The sequence below is a fragment of the Grus americana genome, chromosome 11 (genome assembly GCF_028858705.1).
Source record: "Grus americana isolate bGruAme1 chromosome 11, bGruAme1.mat, whole genome shotgun sequence".
Lineage (NCBI taxonomy): Eukaryota > Metazoa > Chordata > Aves > Gruiformes > Gruidae > Grus > Grus americana.
This window is the reverse complement of record NC_072862.1, coordinates 16,712,078-16,737,375: the sequence shown is the minus strand read 5'-3', so window position 1 is coordinate 16,737,375 and position 25,298 is coordinate 16,712,078. Positions and strand designations below refer to the sequence as shown.

The window sequence follows — 25,298 nt, the reverse complement described above, 5'->3', positions numbered from 1 at the left end:
GCGTGTCCAACTGTGAGACAGACCTGTCATCTCCCTCCTGCCCTGGCTGCACGGCTCCCACCGCAATAAATCTACTGCATCTGCAGCTCCCAGCATGCCGGGTGGGCGAGAGGAGCTATGCGGCTCTAACCGCCCCAGCCCAGCCAAGAGCTCGTTACACATTTACCCTGCATTAATGAGGCGGCACAGGCTGCTCCCGGCCTTCGGACCACAGGGATGCTTTGCAAGCAGCCACCCAGCCCCGCAGCTCTGGCATGGCAGGGCTCTGGGGGTCCCATGGGGTGAGTCCCCCAGGCACGGGCACCGCAGCGGCAGCCGTGTCCCCTTTTCCTGCCCTCCAGCCTTGCTTGGCTGAGCTTTGCAGGAGAAGATGAGGCGGGGGGACGGCGGCGAGTGCTTTCGCCCTGGCACCCCTCCAGGCAGGGAGAGGACCAAGCGGGCAGGGACGGGTCCTTGGGGACATCGGGATGCTCCACAGCTTCGATCTGGGTCCCAGAGCTTGCCCACACCTCTCCTGCCTTCCCAGCACAGGTGGAGGGGGTGGCGGCACCCTGGGGAGCCCCAGGGTCCCGAGGGGCTGCCCCCGAGCAGCCGGCCGTGTCGCTGGGTGCATGGGGAGGACACGGGACACAGTCGCCTTTTGTTGGTGCCGGCCCCAGGAGCAGGGACTGAGGCTTTGCGTCCCCTCCCTCCGCCCCCGCCGCCGGCAGGACTGGCGCCCAGCACCAGGGATTTGGGGTTTAAAGAGCAGGCGGCAGCCACAGCCCCAGCTCACCAGCCAGGCGAGGAGCCAGGCGAGCTCCAGCAGAGCCCACGCACCGCAGCAGGTGAGACAGCGGCCGCGGGGCATTGGGCTGCCCCACCAAAGGGGGCTGCAGGGTCAGGGGGCCTCGACGGTGGAGCTCCCTGGGGGGATGCCAGGTCCCTGTCTCCCCTAGGTGGGTCCTGGGTACCAGCAGGCTCGGACATGGTCTTGAGAAGGAAGCGGGGCCGTCATCAGGCATGCGCTGCCTCCTTGTCCCCATCACCCTGGGTCTGAGTGGGGACCCCCTGAGCCCTGTCCCAGCTGGGGCAGCTGTGGAGCACTGCCATGCTGGGGGGTTTCCCAAGCGATGCCCCTTCCCCAGGGTGCTGGTTTATGGGAAAGGGGGGTCCATTCGGTGCTCTCCCACCCACAGCTCCTCCACTGCACTTGCTGGCTCGGCCCTGGGCAGGGTTTGCCCTGGCTGGCACCTGGGCGAGCTCCGAGCCGTTCGGGGAAGAGGGAAGCCCATCGCTGGGCACGGGGCTGGGCAGGAGCGGGAGCTGGGCCAGCAGACAAGGCCCTATTGTGCCGCGCCGGGGCCGCCGACTCGCCTGTCAATAGCCGCATTATGCTCGGTGGCGGCCCCCCCAGCCTTCCCAGCCGCCGCGGCTCTGCGGGAGCACCGTGGGAGGCGATCTGAAGTGGCTGTTGTGTTGGGGGGCCAGGGTGAGAGGAGGAGGGTGGGCAGGGTGCCCGGACCCCTCTGCCACTGCCCGGCTGGGCGCTGCTGGGCACCATGCTGGTGGGATGCTGCGCTCCCTGCTGCCTCCGGCTTTGGGGGAAAGATGCCCTGGGTGGGGAGCAAGCAGGCTCGGGGGGCACCCGGGCACCCCTGTCCCCACTCCCCTGCCCTCACCATCCTGCCAAGCATCGCCCATGCCTAGGGTGGCCATGGCTGGGCCGCATCGCTGGGCACTGCCCTGGGGCAGGGACAAGCAAGTGGGCCGCGAGGGCTGACATCAGCCCTGGGTGTGGATGCAGCCGGGCCAGCGGGAGCAGATGAATGGTCCAGATGCTTCCTGGCTAGACACGCCCCAACTAAAATTACTGACCCCGTGGCAGGGACACCAGCCTATTTTTAAAGCCCGGAGGAGCTGGATGCCACCAGTCGGTGTGGCGCAGGGCAGGGCCGGAGGGTCTGGGGCAGGGCAAGAGGCGATGCGGATCAGCCAGCATCTCTCCTGCCCTCCCACCCGGATGGGGAGAAGGCTGGGCCAGTGGCAGAAAGCCTGCGTGCCATGTCCCACGCTCCATGGCTCCACCAAGACTCCTGCCCCACTGGGATGGTTTTGAGGAGCTTCAAGCTCAGCAGTTTTCTGTGCACAGGATGCAGCCCCTCTGCCTGTCCCAGAGCCTGGCTGCCAGCGGCCACGAAGCTGAGGGCAGCAGAATGGGATTCTAGAAGCCCAGGATCCCTTGCTTTCCCCAAAAGCCATTGTGCTGCACCGGGAGGATGGATGCCTCTTTCTTCATCACCACCCCAAAGGTTCACTGTGCACCCCACGGCTCGGTCCCACAGCAGGGACACCTGATGATGGCACCCCAGACATGCTCAGGCACTGGGGTGCACCCGGCACTCCACGTGCCCTGGGCAAGCCAGCTCAGCCCAGCACGGGGTGGGGACAATTAAAAAGGGATTAGCTGGGCTACACTGGCATGGTGCTGCCGGGAGCCGGTACCTAATCCTGGCAGGAATGTGCCGGGGCCACGCGGGTCCCTGCTGCGGGGGTCTTGCACCAGTGTGCTGTGATGGGGGGGTGGTGTAGGGTCAGGGGGCTGTATCCATAGACGGTGTGTGAGCCCTGAGCTGGTGTCCCTCCGGGACATCACCACCACACCACACTACAAGGATGTAGCTGGCTCAGGTGCGTTTGCTTGCCACCAGCCAAGCCCTGGTGCTGGCACGCTTGGGACCCCGTGGGCTCTGTCCCCTGCCTGGCACATTCTCCCCTTGCACCAGGGATGTGGTGGCCACCTGAGGCCTGATGCCAACCCATGGCCTGACACCATGTCCCACAGGGACACGCAGCCTCTTCCCTGCCTTGGTGCACAGCTGAGCCAGGCGTGCCAGTGAGGGGACACCGGCAGTGTTTGTTGCACGGCAGGGCTCACCTTGTCCCCCTGGAAAAGCCATAGGCTGTGGTGGGGAGCGGGGCTTGGGACAGGGAGCCAGCCTGGCCAGGGATGGAGGAGCCACACAGGCAGCCAATGAGGGGTCCTGTACCAAGGGGGGACTCCCAAAGGAGCCCTAAAGCCACGTCTTTGGTGCCATCACAAACCACTGAGGGCTTTCTGGGGTACCCAGGCCCAGGGGGTACCAGCTCATGGAGGGAATCCCCATTCCCAAGCGATGGATGCAAGCTGGGGTGAGAATGCCTCTCCTCCCTCCTCTCCCCCCGGCAAGCTGGCAGTGTCACCAGGAGTGCTGGCAAAGGCCACCCTGCTGCACAAGCACATCTCGTGGCTGGGGAGCAGGGCTGAGCCAAGCCCAGGTGGCACGGGGACACCTATGACACCAGTTGGCATGATGCAGCTCACCTTGTTCCCCTGGGTTTTGGCCAGCCGCAGCCTTGATGCCTCCAGCAGGGCAGAGGGATGGACCCCAGCCCCCAGGGAGACAGGGGACCACCCTGCAGCCACCTCGCTCTGGGTCACCCCACAGGTCTCCCAGCAAGGTACTGCTCCTGCTTGGGGTGCAGGATGTGTCCCCATCCTGGTAGCTAGCAGATGCCCATCCTGGCCTGTCTCCCTCTGTGCGGGCCCTCCAGCAGCCACTGGTCCTGGTGACCCATGGCGCGGATACATCCCACACCATGCTGGCGCACAGGAGGTGCGGGAGCCGTTGGCCGCTGCCTGCCACCACACCACCCCCGGGAGCCCTGCGGAGGCGGAGAGGAGCCGTTTCCTACCGCAAACACTGCTGGGGGCTCTGGCGCTGCCAGCAGAGCTACCGATGCTCGCCAGGCTCGGAAGCGCCGGGGGAGATTTGGCCGAGGCAGCGATCCCCAGGCGCGGATCCACCATCGGCAGGGAAGGGATCAAAGAGCGAAGGTGCCAGCACCTGCTCATGCCGCCAGCGGTGACACCCCCGCGCTGGCGGGGAGCCAGGCCACCGGCACCTGACTGCACCGCGCTCCGCGGGCCTGGCAGCGAGCGCAGGGATGAGGGTGGGATGCTGGTGGCGATGCCTGTTCCAGCTGGGGACCGTCACTGCATCAGTGCCCGGCAGCTTCGGCGCTCGCCGGGAACACCCGTCGGAGTGGGAAGGGGTGGCCGGCAGGCGACGTGGCGCATCCCTCCCGCACCGTTTTTTCCGGGATGGAAGCCCAGCCCTTCTGACGCTTGATGGTTTCTCCAGGCGGAGCCACTGCGGGCGAGGTCACCGCAGGGCTCTGGGGCTGGGGTGATGGTGACACCAGCCGGCCACCTCGCCACGTCTGCCGGGAGCGGCACCGGGCGGAAAGGTCCCAGCTGGGTGGAGGGAAACTGAGGCACGGTGCTGCACAGCAAGGGAAGGTGCCCACCTTGCAGGGTTGGGGGCCACCCAGCCCGAAGTCCTGCCGTGACGCCCGGGCAAAGTCTTGCAGCAGAGTAACCCCTGCCATACCAGTGCCAGCAGCTCCCCTGCTACCCATCCCCTCACAGTCCCTGTCCCCCTCGCTGCCCAGGATGCTGGGCTGGAGCTTGGCACTGTGGTGCGACCGGGAGGAGAATGGGTGGTGGTGCTGGGGCAGAGGGTGCTGCCAGGCTGCCGGCACACCAGTGCACCCGGGCCGGCAGCAGGAGGGTTACCGGCAGTGAGACGGAAGGGCATTGCCCGGGCACTCTGCCTGGCACGGCTCTTCCTGCCTGCTGCTGGCCTGCCTGTGCCTGCCTGCATGGCTCCCACTGCCTGCTGAACCCACTGCCTGCCTGCACCAGCAGTCTACCTGCACCTGCACCTGACCTGCCTGCACCCACTGCCAGGTTGCCGGCACCTGCTGCCAGCCTGTGCCTGCTGCCGGCCTGCCTGTACCCGCTGCTGGCTTGCCTGCACCTGCTGCTGGCCTGCTGGCACTCACTGCCAGCCCACCTGCACCCGTTGCCTGCTGGCACCCGCTGCCTGCCTGCACCCCGCCTCCCCACTCACCCTGCACGTGCCTGCACCCGCTGCTGCCTGCACCCGCTGCCTGTCTGCCTGCACCCCCTGCCTCCTCACTCATGCTGGACCTGCCTTCCTGGACGCCTGCACCTGCAGGTAGGGACAGCTAGGGGCGTGGGGGGGACAAGGCAGGGGGTGGCCCCCAGGGCAGCCCGTGTCGTGGCCCCCCCTGCCCTAAGCCCTGCTCCCAGCACCGCTCAGCACTTGCTATTCTTGGCAGCGGCAGCTGGAAAATGGGAGGCAGCAGAGGAATTTTGTTTGCTCCGGGCTGGGCCTGGGCCAGACATCTGGACTGCAGCTGAGCGGGGCGCAGGACCGGCCCACCGCCGCCCCCGGTGTGGCCCCCAGTGCCCGCTGGCATGGCCCCAACACAGCCCCTGGCACCCCACACGCGGGCAGGCGGCACCTGGCTGGCAGCTGCCCGCCCCAGGGACAAGGCAGCCTGGCCACTCGTGTGCTGAGCCACTCATGTGCTGAGCGCGGCGTGCTCAGCTCTGCCCCGGGGGTGGCGGATGTCACCGCGGGCCAGGTGGAGTAGCAGCATCAGTGGGGGGGTGTGCGTGAGTGTGCGTGAGTGTGCCTGGGTGATTTCACATGCTTGTGCTTGCATGTGAGTGTGGGTGGGTGTGTTTGCACGTGGCTGAGTGTGCCTGGGTATTTTTGCATGGGTGTGGTTTTGCACACGAGTGTGCGTGTGCGCGTGCCCCCCGTGCCGTGCCGTGCCGTGCCGTGCTGTGCCGTGCCGCGCCCCCACCGCCCCGCCCCGCCCCGCCGGGGCCGTCCCGCTCACTCCCGGCGGACGTGGAGGGCGGGGCCGGGCCGGGCCGGGACGAGCCGAGCTGGGACCCAGGTGGGTGCCGGGGGCCGGACAGGGTGCGGGGGCTGGCCGGGACCGGGGGGTGGGGGGGCTCCCGCGGTCGGTACCGGGTGGTGGGGGGTGTCCCGGGCCGGGGTCTCAGGGCTGCCGTCGGGGGTCTGCCCGGGCTGGCACCGGGGGGGCTGGAGGCGGGGTCCCGTGTCCTGCCTGGCACCGGGGGGCTGGGTCTGCTCGGGCTGGCACCGGGGGTCTCGGGGGGCTGGGTCCGTGCCGGGGCCGGCAGCGGCGGCTGCGGGGTTTGGCGCCGGGGATCTCCGTGGGCTGGGGCTGCCAGCGCTGGCACCGGGGGTCTCCCGTGCTGCCGCTGCTGTCTGCCCCTCCAGCCTGCCCCCCGTGCCAGCATCGGGCCGGGGCAGCCGGCGTGGGGGGTCGGTGCCCGGGGGTCCGCCCCGGCCCCTGGGTGGGGGCTGGCAGGTGCCGGGCAGGCGGGAGGACCCCCGGCGCCCCCCGCCACGGCCCTCGCCCGCCGGCAGCCGGGGGGGGCTGGCAGAGCCCGGCAGGGCCCCCGCCTCGTCCCGGCGCCTCTGGAAATGCAATTAGCGCCTGCCGCCCTCGCGCCAGGCCGCCGGGCAGCCCAGCTCCGCGGCACTGCGCCCGGCCGGGGCCCCTGCCCGCTGCCTTGCTGCCTGCTGCTCGCTGCCTGCTGCCTGGACCCACTCCCCACCCTGCCTGCCCGGGAGGGGGCTGCCCCTGCCCGCAGGAGCCCAGTGCAAGCCCCGGCTGGCCATGCCGGGCAGCAGGCAGACGTGCCCAGATCTGTGCCGGGCACTGTCACGCATGCGTGCCCCCCTGGCCTGGCTCACGTCGTGCCCGAGTAGGGTGGCAGAGCCTTGGGTGATTGAACCGAACCCCGGTGCCATGGTGGGGCTTCTGTCCTCACCGGTGTCCCGGTGAAGCCCCGGCGGCTGTGGCACAGGTGAAACCTGTCGGCTGTGCCGGGGGCCGATGACTGGCTTGGCTGGGCTTGGGCTTCACACACGGCACGGGGAGGTGCTGGCTGGCAAGTCTTGGCTGCTTGCAGCTACCTGGGGTTGCTGTGGCGTGGCCGGCGGGCAAGGCGGCGAGCTGCGTGTTGGCGCGATGCTCGCGATAACCATCGCCTCCCACTCCCCGGGGGGGAGCGTGCGGGTGCCAGCGCCAGAGGAACTCTGCCCCTACCCCGTGGTGGGCACGCCGGTGTGGGCCCCTTGAGGGGATGTGGGCACCTGCTCAGCCAGATGCCCCCACCCCAGCTCCTGTTTGCAGGGTGGTTCGAGAAGGGCCGGGGGCCAGACGGCGGGGGCTGTAGCAGTGAGGGAAACCGAGGCACGGGACCCTGTGACTCCCAGCTTGCCTGGTGCTCAGGAGCCTGCTGCCTGTTCGGGTTGCTCTGTCCAGCTGGCACCACCCTGGTGCTCACCCCGTCCCTGCAAGACAGCTCTGTGCTTGCAGGCAGGAACGGGCAGAGCCCAGTGCCCTCTTGCCAGCGGGGCTCGGGCAGGCGTGGGAGGGCTGGGTGCTGCTCAGCTGGGTTGCCTCAGTTTCCCCTCGGGCAGAGGCAGGAGTACTGCTCCTGGAGCCCATTTAATTTGGTGTTTGATTAATGGGGGCTTAAAAACTGGGGAGGGATGCGATTGGCCCAGCGAGCCCCCCCCAATCACTGGGTCAAGCCAGGGGGCATCCCTTCGTGCTGTGCCAGGGTTGCCCTATGCCAATGCTCGGGGCTCTCCAGATCCCATCAGCAGCGCGGGAGGGATCGTGGTCTGGGGGCTGCGGGGAGGGGGCTGTAACCTGAGCTGAGGTCTCGCTTCTCTGCCCCAGCCGCGGCGCCACCAGCCAGGCCCCGGCCATGAGCCGCACGCTGCTCCTGCTCCTGCTCCTGCTACGTGGCCCCGCCGCCGGCCGCCCCCCGCCCGCTGCCACCCCCCGCCTCAAGCTGGCCTTCCCCGGTGAGCGTGGGGGGCACGGGGTGGGGGGACGTGAGGTTGGGCATGGGTGCACTGGTGCAGTGTCAGCACCCGGCATCGTCCCGGGGGACTGGAGCATCCTGGGGGGGCAGGGGCTGCACGGCAGGAGGGGTGCAAAACCCCGGCACTGCCGCCTCACTGGCACCAGCACTGCCCTCCCTGCAGGCTGCCAGGCATTGGCACGGGCTGCCAGGTTCCTTGCCTGATGCCAGCCCCCCCCAAGGGCCACCTGCCTGTCCTCGGGGCCGTGCCTGCACTTGAGCCTCCGCTCTCGGTCCCAGCGTGTGCCGCCTCAGGTGTTTGTCTCCTTGCGGCGCGCTGTGGTGGCACTCCCTGGCCCCGGCTGTGCCGTGCTGGCCGGGGAGCTGGTGCCGTGTCCCAACTGGCCACCCCATGGGCTCCAGCGTGGCGTGGGGGGCTTTGTCCAGCAGCGGGTCCCAGCGAGCGCTCTCCTCGCAGCCTGACAAAGGGCTGTTTGTTCCCGCTGTGGTGGGATTAGCTCTGCAGGGCAGGGAATGGCCCCTTCTCCCCCACCGCCTGCCACCAGGGTGGGCAGTGCAGGGATGGGTGCTGGGGGCACAGGGATGGGTGCTGGGCTGACTCAGGGTTGGGTGCTGGGCAGTGCAGGGATGGGTGTCAGGATGGTGTGGGGATGGGTGCTGGACCGGCACCGGGTTGGTGAACCCAGTCGAGCCAGTGGGACAGGTTTGGGGGAAGGGGTGGCACGGCGTGGGGGCCATGGCCAGACCCAGGTCCCTCCGGGGCAAGGGTGCGTGCCGGGCAGTAGCGGGTGCCACGGTGGGGCTGGGCTGAGCAGTGCTGGCGGGTCCCAGCAGAGCTGCGGGCTCGCCACGGGCTGCGCCTCTTTGCCCTGGAGCGCTCGTGCTGCTACGAGGCCCTGCTGCTGGATGAGGAGCGTGGCCGCCTCTTCGCCGGCGCCCAGAACCACCTCCTCTCCCTGGCCCTGGACGACATCAGCCAGCGGGACAGGAAGGTAACGGCGGGGGGGGACACGCCGGCTGGGCGGCCCTGGGCACACCCCGGGGCTGTGAGTGTCCCCTTCTCCCCCTGCAGATCTACTGGCCGGCACCAGTGGAGTGGAGGGAGGAGTGCAACTGGGCCGGCAAGGACATCACCGTGAGTGCCAGGGGGTGCCAGGGGGAGCCCGCGGGGTGCCAGGGGGCTGCCCCAGCGCTGCCTCCCTATGCCTTCCACCCCCAGGCTGAGTGCATGAACTTTGTGAAGATACTGCACCCCTACAACCGGACCCACCTGTACGCCTGCGGCACCGGCGCCTTCCACCCCGTCTGCGCCTTCGTGGAGGCCAGCCAGCACGCGGAGGTGAGCCACCCCAGCCAGCACAGCCGCAGCCCCCGGCTGCCACCGCCTGCTCGCCTCCCATCCTTACCCCCCTCCAGGAGCCCTTCTTCAAGCTGGACCCCCGGCGCACAGAGGACGGCAAGGGGAAGAGCCCCTACGACCCCCGGCACGCAGCTGCCTCCGTCCTCGTGGGTAAGGGAGAGCCGAGCCTGGCGCTGGGGGACAGTGAGGCAGGGGGGTACCGGGGGGTTCCCCGTAACGCTTCCCTCGGTGCCTGCCAGGCGAGGAGCTCTACTCCGGTGTGGCCACCGATCTGATGGGCCGTGACTTTACCATCTTCCGCAGCCTGGGCCAGCGTCCCTCCATCCGCACCGAACAGCACGACTCCCGCTGGCTCAATGGTCAGTGCCGGGGAGTGGGAGGGTGGCGGGGCTGCCGGCACACTGGTGTGGCATCGCTGCTCCCTGGAGGCATCGGGGAAGTGAGTCCTCTGGGCTCGGCCACACTCCGTCCTCCGCTGCCTGCAGAGGGTCCCTGTGCCCCTCACAGACTCCCGGTGCCCGGTGGGGTCCCAATCTCACCGTGCCTGTGCCCCGCAGCCGAGCCAGGGGGGTCTGTCCCCTCCTGGGATCCCGGCAGGTGCCTCAGCGCCCCCAGGGAGCAGAGCTGGCGGGAGCACTGGAGGTGGCACCCCTCTGCCCTCAGAACCCAAGTTCGTGGCCGTTTTTTGGGTGCCGGAGAGCGAGGACCCTGACGATGACAAGATTTACTTCTTCTTCCGTGAGACGGCGGTGGAGCGGCAGCAGGGGCTGGGCAAGATCAGCTTTGCCCGCATCGGCCAGATCTGCCGGGTGAGAGCATCCACAGGTGGGCTGGGAGTGCCCGTGGGTGCCACCCACCGCTGCTGACATCAGTACCCTCCCTCTCCCGGCAGAATGACGTCGGCGGGCAGCGCAGCCTGGTGAACAAGTGGACAACCTTCCTGAAGGCTCGACTCGTCTGTGCCGTGCCGGGAACCGACGGGACGGACACTCACTTCGATGAGCTCCGTGAGTGTGGGAGGGGGCAGCCCCTCAGGATGCCCACAGGCGGCCCTGGCACGTCGTGGCGGCGCTGATGCCCTCCTGGCTTGCAGGGGACGTCTTCCTGCTGCAGACAAGGGACAAGCGCAACCCCCTGGTCTACACCGTCTTCTCCACCTCCAGGTCAAGCCCCCTCCCCACTGGCCCCCACCCCCGTGCCCAGCACTGTCCCCCTTACCCCTCACATTGTCCCCTCTCTCTCCCTCCAGCTCCGTTTTCCAGGGCTCGGCAGTCTGCGTCTACACCATGGCCGACATCCGCCGGGCTTTCCTGGGCCCCTTTGCACACAAGGAGGGTCCCAACTACCAGTGGGTGTCGTACCAGGGGCGTGTGCCATACCCCCGCCCGGGCATGGTATGTGCGCCGTGGTGTCCCGGCTGGTGCCACCGGTGGGATGCCGGTACCCGGGGTGGGGGTGGTGGGGAGTGAGACCCCGCTAAGCCAGAGCCGCCTCCCCGCAGTGCCCCAGCAAAACCTTCGGCACCTTGGGCTCCACCAAGGACTTCCCGGACGAGGTGATCCAGTTCGCCCGGCACCACCCCCTGATGTACAACCCAGTGCTGCCCCACGGCCAGCGCCCTCTCTTCCTGCAAGCCGCCGTGCCCTACACCTTCACCCGCATCGCTGTGGACCGCGTCACTGCTGCTGACGGCCACTACGATGTCCTCTTCATCGGCACAGGCACGTGGTGACTCTGGGGCTGGGGCAGGGGCGGAGAGCTGGGGGACGCTGGGACTGGGACCCCCGTCCTCACCCCTCCCTGCCCACAGATGTGGGCACGGTACTGAAGGTGGTCTCGGCGCCCACGGAGAGCTGGCACCGCATGGAGCCGCTGCTGCTGGAGGAGCTGCAGGTCTTCCAGGTGAGGGGGGGCTCCGCACCCCCCCAGCACCCCCTTGTGCTGCCCATGCTCTGGGTTGTGCCAGGGCTAAGATATGGGAGCTGGCAGCCCGGACGCCTGGTTGCCCCCTGGCACACTCTAACTGCTGCCTGCACTCTGCCTGCAGGATGCCTCCCCCATCACCAGCCTGCAGCTCTCCTCCAAGCGGGTAAGGGAGGACCCTGGGTGGGTCCCCGTGTCCCACCATGGCTCTGCCCAGCCCCGTGCTGCAGCGTGGGGGTGCTCAGGTCTGGTCTCTCCCACCCCCTCAGCAACAGCTCTATGCTGGCTCAGCCACAGCACTGGCCCAGCTGCCCCTGCACCGCTGTGGTGCCTATGGCAAAGCCTGTGCCGAGTGTTGCCTGGCCCGGGACCCATACTGTGCCTGGGATGGCACCACCTGCACCCGCTACGTGCCCAACACCAAGAGGTAGGTGACGTGCCGGGGCACGGCTCTGGAGCGCTCAACCTGCCCCAAGGCCACGGTGAGGGGCGCAGGTTGTACTGCCGCAGCCCCGGCTCCTCTGCCACCTTCCCACAGGCGTTTCCGCCGGCAGGACGTCCGCAACGGTGACCCCAACGTGCTCTGCTCTGAAGGTGAGCCCGTGACCCAGCTGGGGGGGTCAGCCCTGCCGGGGCGGGGGGCTGACGGCCAGGCCATGTCCCCCCAGACCCCCGGCGGGGCAGTGTGCCCCAGAAGCAGCTCTATGGGGTGGAGGGCAGCACCGCCTTCCTGGAGTGTGTCCCCAAATCCCTGCAAGCCCACGTCCTCTGGACGTACCAGCGCACCCCAGATGACCCCCAGCGAGAGGTAGGCTCTCCCCGGCTGGGTGCCGCTGGCGGGGCCGTGCCCTACCGACCTCACCACCCATCCCCGCGGCTGCCGCAGGTACAGGTGGACGAGCGGGTGGTGCGGACGGAGCGGGGCATCCTGCTGCGCAGCGTGCAGCGCGCCGATGCCGGTCTCTACCTCTGCCACGCCACCGAGCACGGCTTCACCCAGCCCCTGCTGCGGCTTTCGCTGGAGGTGATCGGTGCCCGGCAGGCAGCGGGCACGGCCCCCGCCGGAGACCCCCAGCTCGCCGCCGGGCCCCCCGGCCGCAAGGTCTGGTACCGGGACTTCCTCCAGCTGGTGGAGCGCCCGCCGCTGGGGGCCGCAGACCGGGTCTGCCAGCGGCTCTGGAGCCGGGGGAGACCCCCGCCGCCTGCCCGTGCTCACGCCGGACCCCCCGGCCGCGGGCAGGGCGAGGAGCCGCGCAAAGCCCGCCACCGGCGCACCCACGAGGGGCAGCGGGCCGAGCGGGGCCCCCGCAGTGCATCCCCCTGGTGACCCCGGGGCCGGCCCCGGGTGCCGGGCTCGGCCTAGGAGCGGGGCTGCGGGCAGGGGCGAAGCCCTCCGCCGGCCTCGGCAGCGCTGGAGCTGGGCGCAGGCAGCGGCGGGGGGCTGCAGCTCGGGGGCCAGGAGGGCAGCCAGGCTGACCGCCCCCCCCCCCCCCCCGAGGGGCCGCCGGCTCCAGCACCAGTGGGGGGGGGGACCCAGCTGGCTGCTGGCACCGCAGAGTCACCGAAATATTTATTAACAACTGTTACGGATTGAATGTAAAACTGCCCCAGCGGGGGGGCAGCGGGGCCAGGCTGTGTCCCCCCCCCCGGGCATGGCACCGCGGGGGGATGGGGCAGTAGGGCCACCCTCGGGTCCCAGGGGGGCTGCGGGCAGGAGCGGGACCCCAGAGGGGCAGGACGGGCGCTGATGGGATGCGGGGGACCCGGCAGGAGAAGGGGTGCCCGGGGAGGGGGAGATGTGCGGGGGCACGGAGGTGGTGCGCAGCGCCCCGGGTGCAGAGCAGTGGCGCGGGGGGGGCTTGTACTAATTGAGCACAATAAAGCAGAGGATTCAGCCCAGGGTCCTGCGTCTGCCCCAGAACCCCAGGGAGCACTCGGGGTGGGCAGGTGGGTGCCCTACAGCGGGGAGCCCCACTGGCACCCTGAGCCGGGAGAGTCGGGGGCTCGGCAGCACCCCGGGGGCTGGGGGGGCCGCAAATCCCGTGGGAACATCGCCAAGTCCCTCCAGGCTTACAGCTCCCCCCCCTCCGCTGGTGTGAAAACCGAAACTTGGCTTGGTGGTTCCCAGTGCTGCCAGCCCCGCGCTTAAGGCGGTGACGGGAGGTGCCCTCGGGGCCCGCGGTGACGCTGGAACCTGCCACCTCCTGTTGCCTGGGGTGACATCAGCCCCTCCCCGTGACATCAGCACCCGCCGTGTCCCAGTGCTGGCTGCGCCCCAGCCCGGACACTTGAGCCCCCCGGCATGGGCACACGCAGGGCACCCCCAGCCCCCGGGCAGGGCCTGGCGCAGGGTCCCCGTGGTGGGATTCTGCCTCCGGCCAGCTGGACACCCAGGGGAGAACCCCGTGCAACCACGGACACCCCAGGACATGAGGTCCTGCAGCACCCCAGACCCAGCCTGCAGGCAGCTGCCTGCGCTGCCACTGTCGCTGGGGAGAGGCGAAACCCCGGGGCCGGGACCACCTTAACTTCCCGGCGGTGACGCCATCGGGGTGGTGGCCCGGGAAGGTTTAAAAGCTGCTGCAGGCAGGAGCAGGCAGAGGATGGAGCTGGTTTTTTTTCCTGAGGTCCAGCTGGCACCCCTGACCCCACCGGGCACCCCAAGCTCAGGCAGCACCACTGCTCTACACCCACGTGTCCCTGTGCCACCCAGCAGCTGGTGGCATTGAGGTCCCCCCTCATCCCAAATCCACCCTGGACCATCCCCCTGTGCCACTTGGCACCGTCCCCAACCCAGCAAGCAGCACAAGGATCTAAGGCATTTATTTGCAGCAAGGTGGGGGGGGGGGTACAGGGGCATGGGCTGGTGCCAGGGATGATGCTCAGGAGGGTGAGCAGGCAGGAAACTGAGGGTGCCCAGGGCCTGCACCCCCTCGGAGCCGCAGGAGCATGAAGATGGTGCTCCTGGGCTCGATGTCATAGTGTGCCAGCGTGTACCTGTCCTCCAGCTCCCTGGAGCCGTGCGTCAGGCGCTGCTGGTCAGCGGGAGGCCCGTGCCGGGTCTGGATCTGCTCCTTCAGCTGTCGGACGGTGTCAGTGGGCAGCACCGTGTAGGTGGTGGTCCGGTTCTTGTCATCCTTCACGAAGACCTCCATCGCTTGGGGCTCAGTCTGCAGCAGGATCAGTGTGGTGCTGTAGAAGATGCCGTAGACAGCCAGAGTCTTGTCATCCTGCAGGATGAGGCTGCTCCTGTTCTGCTCCTGCTGCACCAGGCGCTGCCTGTACCAAGGGATGCCCCACTTCTGCTGGATCTCTGCCTTCAGCTTCCGGATGGTGATGCCTGGGCTGACGGTCTTGCTCAGGCTGGTGCCTGTCATCTGCTTCACCTCAATTGTCACATTCCGGGCCGGCTGCGGGGATAGGAGAGTGAGTGGGCAAGCCAGAGGGGCGGGGGGGGGGGGGGGGTGGGGGGTGGGTGCAATGCCTGCAGGCACAGGCAGCCTTACCTGCACATTCCATGGCCGGGTGGAGTTGACATAGGGCAGAGAACAGTGGCGGCCAGCTTCACGTGCCACCTGGTCCCAATTGTTGCCTTGGCCCAGGATCCCCGTGGGGTCAGCAGGGTCCAGGATGATGGGACTGTGAACACAGAGGGTGGGTGCTGCCATCAGTCCCGGGTAGTGCTGCAGGACAGGTGGCACAGGTCCCACCAAGCATGGTCCTCACCAGGGTCTGCGCAGCAGTTCTTTCACATGGGCACCAATCTCTCTCTGCTGGAGTGAGTAGTATGTCTCCCAGTAGATGCAGATCTCCTGGTACCGGCACAGCAGCTCCAGCACCGTACGGAACCCCTCAGCCATGTTGAAAGACTCAGAGGAGTTTGTGCCCACCTCCCAGGCGTAGATGGCCAGCAGCTCCAGGGCATACTTGGGGGGCAGGTCCGCAGTGGGGTACCGTGGCTTCAGCATCTGGGGAGAAGATGGGGGTGGGGGTGAGAGCTGGCTGGGGCAGGTGCCCAGTGGGTGCCAGGGAAGCTGGGCAGCCCCTCACCTCCTTATACCAGTACTTGACCAGGCGCAGGAGGTTCTTCAGCTTGGCGGGGTAACGCTTCACAAACTTCTTCTGCAGCTCAGTGAAGCAGGGGGAGAACTCCCCAGGGCTGCTGCTGACTCTTAGGAGATCCACGTACACCTCTGCCTTTGGCAGGATGTTCTGGGTCACCTGCCCTGTGGTGAGGAGAGTGAGAACCACCCCAGCACTGATACCCTAGCCCCGCGCCAGCCTGCAGCCCTTACCCAAGGCATCGAAGGCGGGCAGGATGTCCACTTCGATGGATTCCAAGGTCTCGTTAGAGCGGAGGGTGAGGCTGAGGGAGCGTGGCGCATTGCCAGGACCCTTGTACCGGGGCTCATCAATGTCCACAGTGAATGTCAGGCTCTGCCTACAGACATGCAGCCTCGTCTTGATCAGATCCAGGATATACTTTCTATTCTGCTTCTGGTCCTGGTAGCTGGAGAAGCAGCTGAGGAAGAGCACCACGTCGGCATCGGATTTGTTCTTTAGGGCTGTGCCCTTGCCTGCCGAACCACCCTGTGGAGAGATGCCCTGCCTGCTCAGCACCGCTGCCCCTCAGCACCGGGATTGCCCTGGGGCTGCCAGGGGAAATTGAGGCAGGGCATGAGCCGGAGCGGCAGGACAGAGGGAAGGGTGACAGCAGGGGTGCCAGCTGGTTCCTGAGCCAGGCAGTGCTCACCTTGACAGTCTTGAGGACACGGATGCCAGTCTCAAAGCAGTTCTCCTTCAGGAAGTCACAGATCTGCTTCACTGTCTGCTTCACCTGCTTGCAGAAAGCCGTGCTGGGCTGCAGGACCTCTGCGATCCAGCTATCCAGCCTGTTGGCAGCCACCATTGTCAGGTCGCTCATGAATACCGCCTGCCCCATATCCATCCTGCCAGGTGTGGTGGCTCACTATGCCCCTTCCTGACTTGCTGCCTGTCCCTCCCTCTGTCCACTCCTGTCTGCAAACCTCCCCACCGCTAACTGCTGCCTGCTCCTGCCTGCAGCAGCTTTTAAACCTTCCCGGGCCACCACCCCGATGGCGTCACCGCCGGGAAGTTAAGGTGGTCCCGGCCCCGGGGTTTCGCCTCTCCCCAGCGACAGTGGCAGCGCAGGCAGCTGCCTGCAGGCTGGGTCTGGGGTGCTGCAGGACCTCATGTCCTGGGGTGTCCGTGGTTGCACGGGGTTCTCCCCTGGGTGTCCAGCTGGCCGGAGGCAGAATCCCACCACGGGGACCCTGCGCCAGGCCCTGCCCGGGGGCTGGGGGTGCCCTGCGTGTGCCCATGCCGGGGGGCTCAAGTGTCCGGGCTGGGGCGCAGCCAGCACTGGGACACGGCGGGTGCTGGCGGCACAGTGTCACCCCAGGCCATGGGACGCGGCCAGTGCCACGGGAGGCCCTGATGTCACCCCCGTTAATGGGACACGGCTGGTACCAGCATCACCGGAGCCCCTGGTGCCCCCACCCGCCGGCAGCGGAGGCGGCAGGGGGTACGGGCAGGACGCTGCTGCCCGCGCTGCCTTAAGCGTTGGCTGTGGCGAAGCCGGGAAACGGGAGTTTCTGTTTTCTTCTCTGGTTTCGGTTTCTGACTCCCGCTGGCTGGAAACGAAAGTGCAAGGGGCGCCCGCGGGGACCATCCCGTTGCCTTCCGTTCCCCACGCGGGGCCGTGGGCAGCCCGGGTGCCGCCGAGTGGGTGCCCACGGGTAGCCCTGCTCGCCTGAGCTGGGTCATCCCGGGAAACTAGGAAGAGCCAAAAAAATGAAACTTAGGCCTGGAAACTCCGGGCAGGGGCAGGCAGGCAGAGACAAGGGATGGGCAGGGGGTAGGGAGAGGGAGCAGGAACGGGCAGGGATGAGGCAGGGACACGCATAAGGGTGGGGGTGGGCATGGGGTGCAGTCGGGGTCAGGGAAGGGGGTAGAGATGGGGCAGGGACAGGGGCAGGAGCAGGGATGGTGACATCCTTAGTGTTGGGGGACAACAGGGCAGGGATACAGGCAAGGATGTGGGCAGGGTGTCCTGGTTTCAGCTGAGAGCGTTAATTTTCTTCATAGTAGCTAGTATGGGGCTATGTTTTGGATTTGTGCTGGAAACAGCTTTGATAATATAGGGATGTTTTTGTTATATAAACATGTTGCTGTTGAGCAGTGCTTACACAGAGCCAAGGCCTTTTCTGCTTCTCACACCGCCCTGCCAGCAGGATGGCTGGGGGTGCACAAGGAGTTTGGAGGGGACACAGACAGGGCAGCTGACCCAAACTGACCAAAGGGGTATTCCATACCGTATGACGTCATGCTCAGTTTATAAGGTGCTTGGGGAAGAGGAAGTGGGGGGGTGGCAGTGTTTGGAGTGATGGCATTTGTCTTCCCAAGTAACCATTATGTGTGATGGAGCCCTGCTTTCCTGGAGATGGCTGAACACCTGCCTGCTGATGGGAAGCGGGGAATGAATTCCTTGATTTGCTTTCCTTGTGCATGCAGTTTTTGCTTTACCTGTTAAACTGCCTTTATCTCAACCCATGAGTTTTCTCACTTTTACTCTTCCAATTCTCTGCCCCATCCCAATGGGGGGAGTGAGCGAGTGGCTGCGTGGTGCTCAGCTACCAGCTGGGGTAAAACCACGACACAGGGGTAGAGACAGACAGGGATATGGGCAGGGTTACAGGCAGGGACAGTGATGGGGCAGGTATTTGGGCAGGGATGGAGCAGGGATACAGGCAGGGGCAGGAAAAGGACAGAAGCAGAAATAGAGGCAGGGGCAGGAGTGGGGCAGGAGCGGGGAAAAGGACAGAAGCAGGGCTATGGGCAGGGACAGGGGAAAGGACAGGACCAGCAGCAGGGACAGGGGTACAGGCAGGGGCAGGGCTGTGGGCAGGGACAGGTGTCAGGAGCATTTCGCACCTGGCCTGTGCAGCCCGAGGAGCGAGGCCAGGACACCAAAGCAAGAACAAGAGTCATTCTTTATTTGCCACTCATGGGGTGTCCCAGCCAAATCAGGGCACCCCAAATGTGGTGTGACACATGGCTCTCACACCCTCCAGGCGCTGGGGTACAGCATGGTTTGACCAGTCCCCTACTCACACCCCCCGCTATGTAAAGCCACTGCAATTCTATGGCGGTGTCACCCTTCTTTCCTCATCCGGGCATCCCTGGAGTCGCTCTCACTACAGGTACGTATCCGTGAGGCCAGGCAAGAGGAGGGTCTCCAGGAGGTGTTGGAAGGGCTGAGGTGCCGGCCTTATCTCGGGAGGCCAGGGGTGGCCTTCATCCTTCAGGACGGCGCTGTGCTCCTCCTCCTCGCAGCGAGCTGGGGTCCTGTAGCCATGCCTACTGAGCCAGAACTATGCAGTATACAACGTAAACTATAGATACGTGTGTCTTAAGACAGCTCATACAATTTTATACTGGGCAGGGCAGGGGCAGGAGAAGGGACATGGGCGGGGGCAGTGACGGGGCAGGGGTAGATATAGGGACAGGAATTTGGGCAGGGGCAGGCCGGGGCCGGGGCCGGGGCCAGGGGCCGGGGCCGGGCACAAGGCCAAAGCCCAAAGCCCATCCCGCATCACCGCCGGCCGGCGCGCGCCGACAGCCGGAGCCCGCGGTCCTGCCCGGGGCGCATGCGCAGTTGGAGAAGGGAGCTCCCAGGGGGCCGCGCGGCGGTGGGCGGGCTCGTAGGCGGGGCCAGAGGCGGGAAAAGAGGCGGGGCTTCCCGCCCAGGGAGGGGCGTGGGGGTCCGCGCGCGCCGGCCATGCCGCGCTCCCGCCGAGCGGCGCGCCGTGAGTGGGGTCCCGGGCGCGGTGCAGGGCGGGAAGGCGGCGGACCGGGGAGGGCGGCTGGGGACGGCCGGGCTGGGAGGGCCGCGCCGCGCCACGCCACGCCACGCCACGCCACGCCATGGCGGGGCCGCGGGGCCGTCGGGTCGCCCTACCCTCCCGGCAGCGGGACACGGGGGGCCGCACAGGCCCCGTGGCCCGCACAGACTCCGCGCTTCCGCCTCGGCGGCCCCCGCGCCGCCTCCCCCGGGGAGGCCGGGGCCGGGCTGACGGGAGCCTGTCGCCAACCACCCCGCAGGTGGCCCCGGTAGCGCCCGGGCGGGCTCGCCCGCCAGCGAGGAGGAGGCCGGCAGCGAGGTGCTGAGCCACTGCAGCAGCGCCAGCGAGGGGGCCAGCCCCGGCGAGGAGGCCGCAGGTGAGCCCCGGGGGCTGCCCCGCTCCGCCGCGTCCCCCTCCCTGTGTCCCCGGGGGCGGCCGCGCTGCTGCTGCGTTCCCCCCGCACCCCGTGGGCCCCCCCACCTTCCCGCCCGGGCACCTCTGTGATGTGGGTGCCGTCCCGGCAGGGAGCGAGGTGGCGGCTGAGCCGTGCCAGGAGGAGGAGGCAGAGGACAGGCTGAAGGAGCACATGGACAACCTCCTGGACAAGAGGTGAGGAGCGGCTGTCACCCCCCGTGGGCACGCCCGGCACGCTGCCCGTCCCTGCGGGCGCTGCCAGCTGCAGGCAGGGCCATGCCTCGTCCCGGGCCACCCCGCCCTGTGACCTCCCGCGGTCTCTCGCAGCGCCAAGATGCGTCAGGCGGCACTGCAGAGCCTGCGCGTGGCCTTCTCCTCCAAAACCCTCTCCGAGTTCCTGCTGGAGCGCCGCCTCACGCTCACCGACTCCCTGGAGAAGTGTCTCAAGAAAGGTCTGGGCACAGGCAGGTGCTGGGGCTGGGGGTGGCAGGGCCGGTGACCGGTGTCTGAGGGAGGTCTCTCATGCTGCCCGCAGGTAAAGGGGAGGAACAGGCGCTGGCAGGCACCGTCCTCACCCTCCTCTGCCTCCAGATGGGCTCCGGCCCAGAGGGGGAAGAGATGTTTCACAGCCTGAAGCCCTTGCTCATCAGCATCCTGACAGATGGCATGGCCAGCCCCAGCGCCCGGCAGAGCGTAAGGCCCGGTCCCTTTCCTCCTGGGCACGGGGGGCACCTCGTTGGTGGGGAGAGCCCAGGCGATGCCTTTGAGGGCCCCTGCAGTCACGGGAGAGTGGCAGGATTGGGTGCTGTGGGGAGTGGGGGGGTAAAGCAGGGGCATCCTGACCCTGCTTCCCCTTGGGCGGGTGCTGGATCTGGCCCGACGCTGCCTCCTCTGACTGGCTTTTCCCCACACCTCTCCTCAGTGTGCCATGGCCCTGGGCGTGTGTTGCTACATTGCTGCTGCTGACCTGGAGGTAACTGCACCTGGGTGTAATCCGTACCCCTGCCAGAGGGCACCCCCAGGGCTGCCGTGCCACCCACCCACGGCAGCTTGGAGCTGAGCTGGGGAAGGGGCCTGGAGTGTCACTGATGTCCCCATGCCCCTTCCCCAGGTAGCTTGGAGCTGAGCTGGGGCAGGGAAGCCTACCATGCAGAGATGGGGTGTCCGGGTAGAGGGGTCCCTCCTGCCCCAGGAAGCTCCTGGTGCCCCTGGGCCGGGTGGGTCCCCTTCAGTCTCCAGTGCGTGGCTCAGCTTTGGCATCTTCCTGGCATCTGTGGCCTGATGGTTGGGTTTCCCCCTTCCAGGACCTGGTCTCATGCCTGTCCTGCTTGGAGACTGTCTTCAGCCCCTCCAGCACAGGCGAGGGGGGCTCGGCACCCGCCCAGCACGGCCCTCTGCACTGCAGCGCGCTCCAGTCGTGGTCCCTGCTCCTCACCATCTGCCCCCCTTCTCACATCAAGAGTGTCTTGGACAAGTGAGCTGGGCATGGGGGGGGGGTGCAGGGGCTGGTGTGGGGCAGCCAGCTGGGGGCGGGGGGGGAGCCCCTGGGGTGGTGCCTGCCCCTGCTGACTGCCCTCCCACCTTCCTGTCCCAGTCGCTGGCTGAAGCTGCTCCCGCTGCTGTCCAGCAGCAGCGTCACGCTGCGCATCCTGGCCGGGGAAACCATCGCACTGGTCTTCGAGCTGGCCCAGGACATGGAGGTACAGCGGGGCGCTGCAGCGGCAGGAGCCAGCGGGTGGGTGGGCAGCAGAGCAGCAGGGAGCTGCCGGTGCAGGCACCCTCCCCGTGTCCTGGCTGAGCTGGCACTGGCGGTGTTGGGAGACTTCAGGCTTGTGTCACCAGCAGGTGCCCAGGCAGAGGGGCTGGCCCCGGTGATCCCCCAGTGCTGTCCTAGCGATGGCAGCGGTGGGCAGTGCCCAGAGCTGCGTCCCCTCCAAACCTGCCCTGGTTTTTTGGCAGGAGGACTTGTGTCACCAAGATACAGAGTTCCTGCGAGCCCAGCTCAAGGTCCTGGCTACCGAGAGCAACAAGTACCGAGCCAAGACAGACCGACGGAAGCAGCGCTCCATCTTCCGCGACATCCTGCGTTTCATCGAGGTACCAGAGGCTGGTGGTGCCCTTCCCTGCCGAGCCCCTGGCTGTGTGGCTGCTGCCCAGCTGCCTGGCGACTCCCCTCTGTGAGAACCGGGGGATGCACAGGGCTGGTGCCCAGATTATTGCTGATGCCCCTCTCTCCGCTCAGAGCGGGGAGTACCAGGAGGAGACCATCCGATTTGGCCTGGAGTGCATGTACCTGGACAGCTGGGCACGCCAACGGACCTACCAAGTCTTTAAAGAGGTTCTGGGCTCTGGCATCTGCCACCACCTCCAGGTAGGGGCCGGGCAGTCGTGCCGGGGGGTGACAGGCTGGTGCTGGCGGATGCTGACAGGCCCCTGTTTCTGCAGAACAATGAGCTGCTACGGGAGATATTCGGCCTTGGGCCCCCCTTGGTGCTGGATGCGGCTGCTCTGAAAGCCAGCAAGGTCTCCCGCTTCGAGAAGGTGAGTGCTGCCGTGGGCTCCGGCCGAGTGCCTGAGTGCCGTGGGTGCCGGTGGGGAGGTGGCAGAGGGAGCACCCCCTAACCCATCTCCTTCTCTCCCCTCCAGCACCTCTACAACTCAGCTGCCTTCAAAGCCCGCACAAAAGCCCGGAGCCGGGTGCGGGACAAGCGGGCGGATGTGCTGTGATGGGCGGAGGGGGGCAGAGCCCCCAGCCCACCTGGACTGCAGACCCAGCACTGTGAGGGGCAGGTGCCCCCAGCCCTCGGGCTTTTATTCATGTACAGCAGAGTATTTAATGCCTGGAGCTGCCCCACCGGGGGCTGCCCCCTCTTTTATTTTTTTAACCAAAAAAAAAAAAAAAAAGCAAGACAAAAGAAGAGCCGGGGGGAGCTGGTGGCGTGCGGCTGTGTGCCTGCTCTGCGGCTGGGGCTCTGCATGGCACGGCGGGAGGGGGTCTCACAGGGCTCCCACAGCCCCTTTTGCAGGACTCATGTCCCCCCTCCCCGGTCCCACAGGGGCACTGGGGTGGCCTGGCGCAGCCTGAGGGGCTGGGTGGGAGGGCAGCTGGCCCCGGGGTCCATGCCTGCAGCAGGAGCGACCCCCCAGCTCCCCCCACTGCCCTCAGCATGGCCCCTGCCTCCACAGCCGCTTTGGCACCCAGGGGTGGTGGCAGAGTGGTGCGGGGTGGCAAGCGCTGCCCAGCTCTGCCAGCTGCCCGCTCTGAGCCCTTTTCCGGCCACATGCTTTATATGAAATAGTCCTCTTGTGGGAAATTAATTGCAGGGGGGTGGCACAGCAGGCGAGTCCCCGTGCAGCCTCGGGGGCCACTGCCCAGGCAGGCATGGGGCTGCGCCAGCTGGGAATGCCTGCTGCCCTGGGAATGTATCTATGGTGGTGATTTTCTAAGACTTTGATTACAGGAGGTAATTAAAAGGCTAATTGGAGGGTGCCTTCTGCCTTCTTGTGAAGAGGAAGGGCTGTCACTGGGGCGGGTGCCAGTCCTTGCAGCCCCATCCCTTTCTCTCGCAGCCTGGGGTTGGGGCTGGGATTACCCCCCACCCCGTGGGGTGATGCTGCCAGGTCTAGGTGGGATGGGGGGGTGCTAGGATTGCCCGGTGTCCCTTCCTATGGTGGCCTGGTGCCTGTGGCGGGGCTGGGAGCAGAGGAAGAGCTCAGTGGTGCCCACCGGGCTCAGCGCTGGCGTTGAGGTGAGCCCAGAGCTGCCTGCTGGCTGCCCGCAGCTGGCGCACGGCGTCCTCCTGGCTCTCCAGCCACTGCACCAGCGCACGCACCGACTGGCTCTGCAGGACTGTGGGGAGAGGACAGGGACAAGCTGGGGACGGGCCGCCTGGCTCTCCCACAGCCCCCCCAACCCTGCCCAGTGCCACGTACCACTCAGGTAGATGGCCAGCGTGGCCAGGACCAGGCTCGCCAGCGCCAGGAGCCCCAGCAGGGCCAGGACCAGGGGGTGGCCGGGGCTGAGGCAGGGGCAGGGGCTGGCAGCAGGCATGGGGCGCAGGGTGGGCAGGAGCGGCGGGGGACCGGAGGGCACAGGCCGAGGCGGGGGTGGGTGCAGGTTGCCGGAGGGAGCCGGGCCGTTGCCTGCGGGCAGGGGAGAGAAGAGGTCAGAGCCCAGCCGCCAGCACGGTCGGGGCTGGCATGGGCCCCCCACCGGCCCGCTCTCACCCTCGGCGCCCTTGTGCCCGCCGGAGGCCCAGTGCAGGTCGCTGATGGACTCCACGGGGCGCAGGCTGATGGCTCCAGGCTCGCTGCTGTCAGGGTCCCCAGGCTCTGCTGGCGCAGCCCCCTCAGCCCTTCCCATGCTGTCTGCTGGGAGCAGAGGCAGAGGGTGAGCGTGGGCCCTGCCTGCAGCCCCTGTGGGGACCAGACCCCTCCCGGAGGTGACCCCGGCTTTGATGACAGTCCAGTGCTTGCCAGGGCGGGCAGCCGAGGTCGGTGTTTCCTTGGCACAGCCCTGCGGCCATGGGCGGGCGAGCGCTGGCTGTGACCCCCAGCCCTGGTGCTGTCATTGGAGCTGTTAGCGGGTGCCTGGTGGCCACGATCCCAGAGCCTCGTTAGTGGGGCTGGAATCTGGCCCTGGCTTGGGGGCAGGAATGTGCCACCCCCCTGGCCTGGGTAGCCAGGGCACCACGGGGCTGGCTGGGGCTACCCCGGGCCAGCTGTGAGCCGGCGGGCAGGGGCAGGGCAGTGCCAGCTCCAGCCTGCGGCACGACTTGGCTTGTTCCATGGGCACCGTACTCATGTGCTGCTTAGGGGTGCACAGAGAGAGATGTGGGGTGTGTGCTGTGCCCGGGGACCCTGCTGCCCACTGCCCAAGTGGGCATGTCCCCCAGGGGAGCGAGGGGGCTCTTTGGAAGCAGGCATGGCTCCAGCACTGTCTTGGGAAGCAACCATGCCCATGCTGGGATAGAGGGAAAGGATTTTTCTTCTAGGCATTTGTGCGTTTTTGAGCAGCGGGCAGGGCCCAGGCGCTGTGCCCGTGGTGGAACAGGGCAGGATGGCCCTGTGCCCACTCCCAATCCCTCCCAGGGTCAGGGGTGCATTGCAGGGCAGCATGGCGCCGTGCTGCTGCCATCGGGGCTGGGGGGGCCTCAGCTGGTGCCCAAGGTTCCCCCCGGACCCTCCCCAGGGCCCTGCCTTTGGCCGAGGACTGGCACATGGGTACCCCCATCACCCGTGCATCCACTCCTCCACCCTGGCTGGGGTACACGGCGGGTCGTGTAGGTTTGGTGCGGGGGGCTGTGCCAGCCAGCTGCCTGCCCCGTCCCCAAACCCTGCTGCCCTGCGCCTGCAGCCCTCCAGGAGCCCTTCCTTCCGCAGGCAGGCATCTCTGCCCGCAGCCCCCCGGTGTCGGGCCATTGCTTCCATCCCAACCCCATGGTCCCATGCTACCTGGTCCCCCCCAAGGGTGCCAGAGTCCCCGCCAGCCCCCAGCTCGCTCCCCAGCCTACCTTCTCCAGCCTCCCTGGGCATGGCTCCCTGTGCCCGGGCAGCGTGAGTGGGCAGCGAGGCAGCGCGGGGCCCCCGGGAGCCAGGCGCTGGGTTCCTGGTGCGCCAACTGCACCGCTTAAAATAGGACAGTGAGAAACACGTTTGGGGGGGGGGTGATAAAAATAGCTGTGGGGAGGGGGGCCTGGCAGTGCAGTCAGGGCTGCCGGCAGCATGGTGCCAGCATGGCAAAGGGAGAGCAGCCTGTGGCGGTGCCCCGTGCCCCCTTCCCAGGTTAAAGGGGCTGCCAGCTCACCATGGGATCAGGGCTGAGCCTGTGCAGGGAAACTGAGGCACAGGTGGGCCCAGCCAGAGCCAAACTGGGGGCTCTGCTGCCTCTCAGCAGCAACAGCAATTGCGGCCAGCCTGGGGGCACCACGGAGCACCCCCCCTCCCAGCTTTGCCCACAGGGACC

The 25,298-nt window shown here is 67.5% G+C and overlaps 4 protein-coding genes across 9 annotated transcripts; 2 read left to right on the top strand and 2 right to left on the bottom strand.

Moving 5' to 3' along the window:
* Positions 1-216: 216 nt before the first annotated feature.
* SEMA3B (semaphorin 3B) lies at positions 217-12,845 on the top strand. Of its 5 annotated transcripts, none has more exons than XM_054838746.1 (18): positions 217-281; positions 7,624-7,751; positions 8,606-8,763; positions 8,844-8,906; positions 8,991-9,110; positions 9,188-9,281; positions 9,371-9,490; positions 9,795-9,940; positions 10,024-10,138; positions 10,225-10,294; positions 10,381-10,525; positions 10,633-10,852; positions 10,942-11,033; positions 11,179-11,220; positions 11,324-11,481; positions 11,593-11,648; positions 11,723-11,862; positions 11,941-12,843. In XM_054838746.1, exons 1-18 carry the CDS (start codon positions 217-219, stop codon positions 12,379-12,381), a joined length of 2,373 nt encoding a protein of 790 aa, XP_054694721.1. In that variant the 3' UTR covers positions 12,382-12,843. The 5 variants fall into 5 exon arrangements, with proteins under 5 accessions (XP_054694721.1, XP_054694722.1, XP_054694726.1 ...); XM_054838747.1 differs by having other exon boundaries at positions 221-281; positions 8,603-8,763; XM_054838751.1 differs by lacking the exon at positions 217-281 and adding an exon at positions 627-827 and having other exon boundaries at positions 8,603-8,763.
* Positions 12,846-13,870: 1,025 nt separating this feature from the next.
* On the bottom strand, positions 13,871-16,088 carry LOC129211308 (2'-5'-oligoadenylate synthase-like protein 2). Its single transcript, XM_054838174.1, has 6 exons — positions 15,808-16,088; positions 15,350-15,644; positions 15,105-15,280; positions 14,781-15,022; positions 14,561-14,693; positions 13,871-14,464 (listed from the first exon to the last, which is right to left on the bottom strand). Exons 1-6 carry the CDS (start codon positions 16,000-16,002, stop codon positions 13,937-13,939), a joined length of 1,569 nt encoding a protein of 522 aa, XP_054694149.1. The 5' UTR covers positions 16,003-16,088; the 3' UTR covers positions 13,871-13,936.
* Positions 16,089-18,801: 2,713 nt separating this feature from the next.
* IFRD2 (interferon related developmental regulator 2) lies at positions 18,802-22,609 on the top strand. The gene is made up of 12 exons (XM_054838506.1): positions 18,802-18,883; positions 19,179-19,295; positions 19,444-19,528; positions 19,661-19,785; positions 19,869-20,026; positions 20,256-20,306; positions 20,638-20,807; positions 20,928-21,033; positions 21,293-21,430; positions 21,576-21,704; positions 21,779-21,874; positions 21,980-22,609. Exons 1-12 carry the CDS (start codon positions 18,856-18,858, stop codon positions 22,058-22,060), a joined length of 1,284 nt encoding a protein of 427 aa, XP_054694481.1. The 5' UTR covers positions 18,802-18,855; the 3' UTR covers positions 22,061-22,609.
* On the bottom strand, positions 22,166-25,162 carry LSMEM2 (leucine rich single-pass membrane protein 2). Of its 2 annotated transcripts, XM_054838510.1 has the most exons (4): positions 24,847-25,162; positions 23,561-23,701; positions 23,267-23,476; positions 22,166-23,183 (listed from the first exon to the last, which is right to left on the bottom strand). In XM_054838510.1, exons 1-4 carry the CDS (start codon positions 24,866-24,868, stop codon positions 23,047-23,049), a joined length of 510 nt encoding a protein of 169 aa, XP_054694485.1. In that variant the 5' UTR covers positions 24,869-25,162; the 3' UTR covers positions 22,166-23,046. The 2 variants fall into 2 exon arrangements, with proteins under 2 accessions (XP_054694485.1, XP_054694484.1); XM_054838509.1 differs by having other exon boundaries at positions 23,033-23,183; positions 23,267-23,704.
* Positions 25,163-25,298: the final 136 nt, after the last annotated feature.